Source organism: Alosa pseudoharengus, unplaced genomic scaffold, assembly GCF_046254945.1.
Source record: "Alosa pseudoharengus isolate Yale_2024_CS ecotype anadromous, Long Island Sound unplaced genomic scaffold, YU_APseudo_1.1 YU_APseudo_1.1_scf_5, whole genome shotgun sequence".
In the NCBI taxonomy this organism is placed as follows: domain Eukaryota; kingdom Metazoa; phylum Chordata; class Actinopteri; order Clupeiformes; family Clupeidae; genus Alosa; species Alosa pseudoharengus.
In genome coordinates this window covers 31,167,702-31,178,049 of record NW_027468837.1, presented here as the reverse complement: position 1 = coordinate 31,178,049, position 10,348 = coordinate 31,167,702, and the positions used below count along the sequence as shown (strand labels likewise).

At 46.2% G+C, this 10,348-nt stretch overlaps 1 protein-coding gene across 2 annotated transcripts in view; it reads right to left on the bottom strand.

The window, feature by feature from the left end:
- The window catches only part of mapk14b (mitogen-activated protein kinase 14b), a 26,718-nt gene extending 17,978 nt beyond the window's left edge, over positions 1–8,740 (bottom strand). For both annotated transcript variants that reach the window (XM_076268342.1, XM_076268341.1), the window contains exons 1-2: positions 8,321–8,740; positions 1,805–1,934 (exon numbers count right to left, since the gene is read on the bottom strand). In XM_076268342.1, the coding sequence (XP_076124457.1) occupies positions 1,805–1,934; positions 8,321–8,439 (249 nt within the window). In that variant the 5' untranslated portion in view covers positions 8,440–8,740. The remainder of the gene's footprint in view (positions 1–1,804; positions 1,935–8,320) is intronic.
- Positions 8,741–10,348: the final 1,608 nt, after the last annotated feature.

The following is a 10,348-nucleotide window of genomic DNA, read 5'->3' as shown; positions in this document are numbered from 1 at the left end:
TTTAACACAGACCACCAGCTCTGGTAGGGTGTGAGATGACCCTCTAAAAAGGTAAACACACACAAGAGAATCCACAACAGATGGAGGCTACATTACATTCATCCAGAATCAGCTGTGTGTCCAAGTCAGTCTGGCAGATCAACGGGCATTTTTAATTACTAATCCCATGACACACACGGGAAATCCCTCGCTGGTAACACATTGATCTGCAGCCCTCAACAGTGAATCACAGTGTGTCTCAGCTCCTGACTGAGGTGGCATGTGTACACACACACACACACACACACACACACACACACACACACACACGGTGAATGTCGGTCAGAGAAAATCCGTGTGTGTTCACTCTCACTGTGGAAACACCAACAGCGGTCAGCACACAACAGCATCAGCACACAGCAGGGGCCATGGGAGAGTGTGTGTGTGTGTGTGTAACTGTGTGTTTCTGTAAATTTGTGAGTGTCTTTGAGCATGTGTCTTTGTGTCTGAGACTTTCTTTGTGTGTGTGTGTGTGTGTGTGTGTGTGTGTGTGTGTGTGTGTGTGTGTGTGTGTGTGTGTGTGTGTGTGTGTGTGTGTGTGTAGGCAGGACGTTATGGGAGCTATAGCAGCCTTCATGCCCACCATGCCCTCGAGGGATGGAGTGGGTGGCACAGACACCCCCTGCTGGCATACGCCCAGGCAGGGGGCACAGGATGATGTGATTGGCTGGCTCAGGAGTGCAGGCTGCTGTGATTGGCCAGCTCTTGACAAAAACAAGGAAGCAGGAGCTATGAGAGGGAGAGAAGTCACCTGACAACAGCAGACAAATGAGTCCCATTTCTTCAGGACACACACACACACCTACCTACTCAGGCACACAGGAACAAATACACACACCAAACCACATACACACACACACAGACAAACCACGGACACACACACATTCCTATTCAACACACAAAACATACACACGCATAGAAACAAACACACACACACACAGACAAAACACACACACACCCATTCCTATTCAACAGTGACTTGTGCATCAACCCACACCTTTCTGTGTGGATTGTGCCTTTTAGTCTGTTAGCTAATGCCACTCTGCAGTGGGTTTGAGCACTCAGGAAGTGAGAGGCCAACGCGAGTCTTTTGTGAATTCCCATTTTCGGAGGAGGGCCTCCGTGGGCCGCTGTGTTGCATAACACAGCGAGAGTGTGTCGTGGAGTCAGAAACACACTCCTACACACACACACACACAGGGAGAAATCAGTGGATGTCTCCCCAGCACACCGGTGCCCTTCGACGCTTTAGTGAGCAGATGTGACAAGTGCCTTCAAGAGTGATCGCCAAGGAAACCAGCTCATAATGAAAACAAAAACAGGAACTAAACTTCTCCAAGGGCTCCCCCCTACTCAGCTCCTCTGCCAGAGTGTGAAATGTGTGTGTGTGTGTGTGTGTGTGTGTGTGTGTGTGTGTGTGCGTGGGGGTGGGGGGTGGGGGGCGGCACTGTGACATACTGCCTGCAGCCTTGGAGAGAACCACTTCCTACTGATACGACAGGCTAGATGACGCTGCAAGAAACGCTATTGACATTATTGAGATATAAAGACGAGAGTTTACAGTGGAGCTGAGGGCACAGAGAGATGTGGAACTGCAGCAGAGGTCGCACCTGTGCATCATCTGAGTTGCACTGACATTTGGAGATAGTGCCTCCACACTTCTTATTGTATACTGCCATGTGTGTGTACTCAGGTGATTTTGTGTGCATGTGTGTGTTTTCTTAACTCAGGTCATGGCAGGTGTGTGTGTGTGTTGGGTACTCACATTCTCGTGCTTCATGTGCTTGAGTAGGCGCAGCTCGCGGTACGTCCGCTTGGCGTGGATGATGGACTGGAAGGGTCTGGACAGCTTCTTTACCGCCACCTTCAACCCTATCTTCACATCATAGGCGGAGCTGTTGAACACACACACACACACACACACACACACACACACACACACACACACACACACACACACACACACACACACACACACACACACACAGACACACAGACACACACACACACACACACACACACACACACACACACACACACACACACACACACACGTTTTCCAACAGCTGCTTTCAGACTGAGCTAGTAAACGTTTTTATGAGGTTTTAATCACCATTTATGCACTTGCAATTTACTGTTGTTTTCTCCAAGTAATAATACAAAACAACAATACCATGGAGCAGCAGCCTTAATGACCACAAAAGCCAGACAAGTCAATCTAAAAGGGCCCTGTCTGTATCAGCTCTGCTCCATTTGCATGCGTTTAATATCAACTTGGGCACATGATAACATGAGGAGACAATAAATGACGGAAATGTCTATCGTTGTAAAAAAAACAATCAAAAAGTTTCAGAAACAGCCGGGTGTCTGCACAGAACAATCTCAGGGACATGAATTAGCCGGAGCGATAGTATCCGATTCTGAACACACGCACACACACGATAGTATCCGATTCTGAGCACCCTGGAGCTGAGAGGCACTGCACTGGCATCAAACGTTGTGCTCCTGCTTTGTTCCTGCTTCCTGCTTTGGCCATCGTGGTCACCCTTTGACCTATATTTAAATTGTTTTGGCCTTAAGAGTAAACAAGAGAAACTCCAAATTCCACTGATTTCCCAGAGAATGTCAGGAAGATCACAGGAGATTCCAAATTCCACTGAGTTCCCAGAGAATGTCAGGAAGATCACAGGAGATTCCCAGCTGCAGCCCGGATCAGAGGGGTATTTTCTACTTCTGTGTGCACACATTTTTACCCCTGTGTGTGTGTGTGTGTGTGTTGGGCACACAAAAGAAGCTACTGTATTTTCCAGGGCATTTTTGGACGTCCGTCAGGTGCTGCGGCATGCACGCACACACACACACACACACACACACACATACCTCTACGACTGCCAACTGCAAAGGGACAAAGCAGAACAGACCAGATGCCAACGGCAGATCCCAAATGAGGGGACTGCACGGCTTCTGCCAGGATTAAGGGCTGTGTGTGTGTGTGTGTGTGTGTGTGTGTGTGTGTGTGTGTGTGTGTACCCCTGCACTGCACTGTAACACTTACTGTAATAGACTCCTGCATTGTCTCGCAGCCAAAATGATACCGAAACCTGCAGCCAGTGTTCAGGTGTCTGCCTTTTTTAGACATGCTCTCAACGGCCGTCCAGCTCTATTGTGTGTATAGAGGGATCAGTGGCAGTCTAACAGCGCCTCGGCCACACCTGTAGGGCGCACTGCCTGGGCCTACGCACTGCGTGGGCGGGCGGGCAGAAAGGCTCTTCAAATGCAGTCCAGCCCAGTCCACTTCTACAACTATCTGCCGTTTTCTACTGTAACAAATCACAGTGCTGGAACAGTAACACATCACAGTGCTGGAACACTGGAACACATCACAGTGCTGGAACACTAACACATCACAGTGCTGGAACACTGGAACACTTCACAGTGCTGGAACACTAACACTTCACAGTGCTGGAACACTGAAACACTGGAACACTTCACAGTGCTGGAACACTGGAACACATCACAGTGCTGGAACAGTAACACATCACAGTGCTGGAACACTGGAACACTTCACAGTGCTGGAACACTAACACGTCACAGTGCTGGAACACTGGAACACTGGAACACATCACAGTGCTGGAACACTAACACATCACAGTGCTGGAACACTGGAACACTTCACAGTGCTGGAACACTAACACATCACAGTGCTGGAACACTGAAACACTGGAACACTTCACAGTGCTGGAACACTGGAACACATCACAGTGCTGAAACACTAACACTTCACAGTGCTGTTGCACATCAGAGTGCTGAAACACTGTGGAATATCACAGAGATAAGATGTGTCAGGAGAGTACTTCTCCAGCAGTGCACCAGACATGCGGTTGTTAGTAGACTGCTATATGAGAACACCATCGGTGTTGCTCCCAGTCCAGACATGTGCTATTAGTTAGCCTTCACTGCTTCTCCAAAGACAGGGGAGAAAAAGGACACCACTCGAGTTGGCGCTGAGCGTTTTCCGAAACCTCACACCCCTCTTCTCCTCTCCCTGGGGAACAATAGATGCCCTAGTTACCATGGCAGCCACTGTGACTGTGGTCAAACTTGTGCGAGTAGTAAGCCTTCGCAGGACGTCACTACGCAGGCCTCACAGATTGAGGCAGGCAATGTTATATGCACATTAGCTCTCTACAGTCCTACGCGGAGACGACTGTACATCTGCAGGACAGGACAACAGGACGTGTGGCATAAGCTGATCAGACACCTAAACACAACATGACTACACAACATCCTAAAAGCCTGCTGAAGCATGTTTGCCTCATATTTGCATATCTGGAAAAACCCTCAGCGAAACTGCACCTTGAGTTTTTTTTATATGACTCAAAAATTGTAATCAACAGTCTTTTGGACACTGGTCAAAGGGGAGTTCCATACCAATTCTATTTTTTCACATATACAAATACATGCTTCAATTTCAGACAGACATCTGACAAACCAGGCTCCAGATTCCTGGACACCAGCCAAACTCTCCAGTGTCCGCTGATAAAGACCTGTTCTGCATAAAAGCTTGTTTGTTCTTCCTATTGGGTGCATCCATAGATATATATGGGATGCATCACCCAGAAGGAGACATCAAAATAACGGATAAAAAAAAGCCGTGTTCCACCGCCCACGTGTCCGATCAACAGCAGGCAGCGTACCAACGGCACAAAGCCAGCGAGGGCAGCTGGAGAGTATCAGTGATGTTTACCGCACAGGATTTTTCCACGAGAGAGCAGAACAGATTGGATTGTGCAACGGAGTGGGGACTTTTGAGGTACCAGAGAATGATTTGCGCAGCAGACAGGTCACAGAGTGACTCAGGGCCCCAAGGGGACAGCCGTGCAAATCTGCCCTCCAGGCCAAGACAACAACATCTGACCAGCGGAGTGGAGCGGATGGGTGTGTCTGATGACAGATGCACAACAGCGTTTACATGACACTATTTACTTATTTAGCAAAGATGAGATATAAAGATGAGATGGTGTGACCAGAGCAGGAAAACAGCCAGATTAGGGCCCCGTGCAATGAGGACTGTTCTAAGTGAGTTCTAGCAGTTCTATCAGGCAGAGAGATGAAGAGAGATGGTGTGCAATCAGTCAATGAGCACAGACCACAGACCCTTTCAGCAGGGGAGTTCTGAACATTCTAAAATAATGTGGTACTTTAGATTGTTCATTCCACAACATTCTAGCACATGCTTATGACCAAAGCGACTTGCAATAACATCAATAAACACTACATTAACATTAAATCAATACAATCAACATGAAGTTACATCAAGTCACATGCTGTTTTAGCTGGAGTTGGTGAATATGAACTAAGCTGGATGCTGATTTGTTGGGGAGTAGCTATATTACCTCATACCAGAAACTCAGGTTTGGAGAGATTAAGGTGAAGGTGCTACCCACTGAATCAGCATAACAAAATCTACTGCTAAGGTGCTGTTTGAAAAATATCTCTTTAACATCAGATATGTTAAATCAATGCTGGATTTCCTCACCCAGAGTAGATGTTCTAAGTATTACAAAGGTCATTTCTCATCAGTGTTTCCTGTTCTGCTTTCTCATGCAATGATGCAGGCTGGGGATGTGATGGTCCACAGGGACATTATCCCAATTTTTGTCTTGCTTTATGACAAAATCTGGACATAAAATAAAAGTAGTAGTGGTTGTTTTAGTTTGATGCCATATATATATATATATATGGTTATATCCACTTTATTAGAGATATAAGTGGTCCACACAGGTCTGAGGTCTGAGGCAGGGATCTGACATTCAGAGATTTCGCCATTGAGAGCTGGGTCCACTGCCGGTACCCAACTTAGACAAATTAGCTAAAAGGCACTGAGACTCCTATAGCAGCAGTTCCAATACAAGCTATGTGAGGCATTTAAGAATATTCCTTCCTCGTGTATAGTAGGCCTACATCACCGGGAAAAACATTTCACATTATTTGGCATTTCCTCATGTACACTACATGGACAAATATTTCACATTCTTTGCTTTTAGTTGTAGTCACTGAGAGAGGTGACATCAGACCCCAGAGAGACCAAACAGCGCTTGCAGCTGCGTGCAGATTGACCGGTCTGATTTCTCTCGGCTGATGACACCAGCTGAGAGCAGGGCAGAGTGGAGCGGAGCGTCTGTTTGGTAAGGAATGCCCCAAGCTGTTCCAGCATGTTCCGTGTTGTCTGACGCCCTCTCTGGCTTTGAGTGACGACTCACGTTCCCTCTCTCTGGGTGCCACAGAACCACAGCATGCCAGTGAGCGAGAAGACAAACGTGAGAGCCTGAACTGGGGCCCTTTATTTTCCACTGCAGCAGACGCATGGGAACAAACAGGCTGCTCTATATTTACCCCCCCCCCTCTCTCTTTCTGTTCCAGTCTGGCTCCTTCCAAGTGCTCAGCCCTTTGAAGGAATGGCCTCTGATTTAACGCTGCTGTCCAGGAAACATCAGACACAAGAGCGGCACTGTGGCCTCACAGTCACGCCAGGCAGCCGCCGGAGTGTCCTGCACACCAGATTCCTCTGAACCGGGCCACAGTGCCCTTGATGTGGACTCTGCTGGCAACATCCTCCTCCAAGCAACTGGAGAAAGAGAGAGAGATACTATGGCCACAAGACCCCGGCCCACCCACACACTCCCTTCCCTCTGCCCCCTCACGGACGGGACATGAACTTGAACGTTGTTACTGCTGCTGCCGTGCCTGCTGAGCTTATACATGAGTTGAGCTGAGGTGGGGAGGGCGGACACAACGGCAAGGCAGATAAGTGTGTGCGGCGTAATAAATCTGTGCGCAGTAATAGCTTAGATTGAGCGGTGAGTTCAAGTGTGGGACATAATAGGGCACAGGAGAGGTCTGCGAAGGACACCTGCATGGTCATGTTACTTAACGCTGGTTATGGCGGAAGGAAAGAAAGGGAAACAGGTTGATTTTACATACAAGATAATAGAATTGTGTAGAAATTGTCCCGACGTCGGATGACCTCTTGCTGAGTATTTCGTCATAGGGCTTGGTGCGCATGACCAACCTTGTCATCCGCGAGAAGACCTCCTAATACTGGAAGTATGACTCACAGCCATGGAGGTATTATCACAGCAGACAGTGGGTGACATCATCCCGAGCCGCGTAGTCAAACCTGAGGTAGCCAACAGCATGCACATGCACATGGCACACTTGCAACCAGGCCACAGTCATTCTGCATCGGAGCTCAAAGGTACGAGACAGGGAGGATACTAGAATAACGGACATGCATACTATAATGCACCCTCTATAAAGCATTGTAGAGCAACAATATCGACAATTCACGAGTAGGCTAATGTAGGCTATTTAGTGTTCACACAAAGGAATCAACGTCTACATCGCTGCCCAGCTCCAACTATGGTTCTTGTATGCACTACGATTTTTGTACAACACATTTCACAATAGCGGGACTTCCCAGTTAACACCCCTTCGAAGGAAACCACTTTAGCTCCGAGTGAAATGAGCGAGCAACCTTGACCTAAACGGCGACAAACAGTGACCAGTGTCAGCCAACAACACGTTGTTATTCTCAGTTTAAGATGACAAGTTCAGACATGCCGTCATCTCAGTTTACACTCACAAAGCTTTCATAGACAGAAAACTAATGAATACCATACACCGCAAAAGATGCTGTGACTGACCATCCGTTTCCATGATTGTCCGATTTCCTTTCTGTTAATGTTAGAGCCATATTTAATCGAACCATTAGCACACGGGCATAATATTCTAACATCTACATGTTTATCAACACAAAAGAAATGATAATCCGCCACACAAATCCGAATAAATAAAGGCATGCGTGGCTACCAACACAGCAGACATTGCTGAGGAGAGATGTCCAGTGGGGCTCGAATCTAGAAATAGGCTGTGTTCAGTCTTCAATATCATTTGGGAACGGTGTTTAGATGCACGTAGGCAGGGTATGGCTACTACTACAGAGGAGACATGTTAACTGCAGTCGAACACAGTTGAGGCACGATTCTCACAAAACAGATAGCTGAAAAGCCTAATGCACCCGAAAACAAGAAACTATTAAGCTAAGTAAACAAGCCTAGTAGGCTCAATCAAAGTACGCTACTCGGCTACAGATTTATATCATTGGGCAACAGTGGAATTTCAAGGCGTGCAATGATGAGCCATCGTGAGAGTGAGAGCCAACTATGGCAATAGCTAGTTATGCAATTGAGTTGTGCAGAAGAAAAGGAAATGCATTTACCACACTGATCCGTAAGCCCCCGAGCCTACAGGCGACAGGTTCTGGTACCGCTCCGGGACTTCCCATATTGTTTTGTTAAGCTCCTGTCGGTAGAAAGTGGGTCTATCCTTCTGGGACATTCCTGCCAAGTCGCACGACCCACCACGGCAACAAACAACCGCGTAGAAACTTCTGTTCTCCTTTGATTGATTGCTGGTCGGAAGTCTTCCAAAATTAAATACAAACTACAAGGCGAGTACGAAAGCAGGCCCGGTGGTTAAAATGTGCCTCTGTGCATCAAAGCAATGCAGTCGTGCAAGTCTGTCCAAATACGAAGTCGTGCAAACACAAGGGCGAGGGTAAAATCTGCGGTCTGTCAGTGTGGGATCAACTCATAAGGATTTTTCCCGATGCAGGTTTGTTCCGACCGTCGTGCGTCGTGCCTAGCGTCACAATCCAACTGTGCTCTCGCAACCTGTTCTCAAATCTCGCGTAATTTCAGGCAGTGAAAAGGAGAGTTCGGTTATTTTTTTTATCAAAAGTAGCATACATCTCCAACTCAGGTCTTAAGAAAAAGCTGAACAGTATTTGCTAAGAAGCTGGTACGTTTTAATTGTCTATGGATTCACAGAAGATGAACAAATGCAATCTTGCAGTGTGTGTGTTTGCGTGTGTCTCTCTCATGACTTGTCATGATGATCAAAACTAATTTAGTGCCATATGTCCTGATGCAACTCTACGGTCCAAACATGACTATGCAGAAAGACAACAAGCTTATTACAAAACTATTGCCCCTTTGAAAATGTATTTTGCATTGTACAACCGTTTTAACTTATTTGTTGCATACCAGTATATTTTAGCCTAGAAATCTAGACGCGCCCCTAGCGGCAGCAAATGGGTCTGGCTCGTCAGGCTAAGTATATTTACTTCTACACTTACGACTGAAAACTCTGAATTCATAATGAAAGCCTCACTGTGATAGATACATGACACAGCAAAAGTAATCAGTAGACTATTTTCACCTTCAGAGTAAGCAGAATGGAAAGTTATACTGTATGATGAATATAAAGAAGTCATGTTTGCCCTCTAGTGGCCAAGTATTGCACCAACGTCTTGGAGAGATCTATTACAGGAGTGCAACCACCACAAAGCCAGTCAAAACCTGCTGAGTTAGAAAGCAAGTCACAGCACTTTCTTTTGAGTTATTTACTTGTCAAGTTATTTTGTTCTGTTTCCTACCATAGATTTCTACAAATACAGAGACATTTTATTTATATTATTTTTTTTTCATCTTATTTGTGTTAATTTTGTTTTATGATTTTGTTATTATTGTGATTTTTGAATCACTGCTCCAACCAACATCAGTCAGTCTATCTAACTGATATGTTGAGTTTTGTCATGTCATTCGTTTCTTGGTATAGTTTACTTAGTAATTAACTTGGTATAGTATACTTAGTAGTTTACTTCATTGTTTATGTATTAGACTAGATGCCAGTTGAGAACGCAAAAGGTCTGGATGGACACATTGATTCATATGCTCCCCAGAAGATTGGAAGGTTCCCAGTGGTCACATCATTCTTCCGGCCGCGGAGCGTTCGTGTGCTTCTCTCACATGTCATGTGTCAGCTCATGGCGTATGACTGCGTTTGTGTGCTTCTATGTCATGTGTCGTGTCAGCTCATGATGTACAACTGCAGTGTTAGTGAGCTTTGCAGACGGAATATGGGGAAAACATGGACAGCACAACAAACTCGGTTAACAACATTTCCCCCAACTTTCCCACTTGTTGTTCCCACTTAAGGCTGCATTCACATAGACTTTCCCCACGGGATCACATCCCCCCCCCCCATTATTCCGACACCACATCAATAAATTAAACTAATAGTTGAGTTTGTTTTTGTTTATCAGAGGGGAATAAAACCCTGCGGTTCTTCTAATAGGAGGTTTGTACTTACACTGTGTTATCTTGGCCAGGCTTTGGACTAACTTACATCCTATCCTGGTTGAAACAGTACATATGTTTACATTAAGACAAATTGTACAATGATG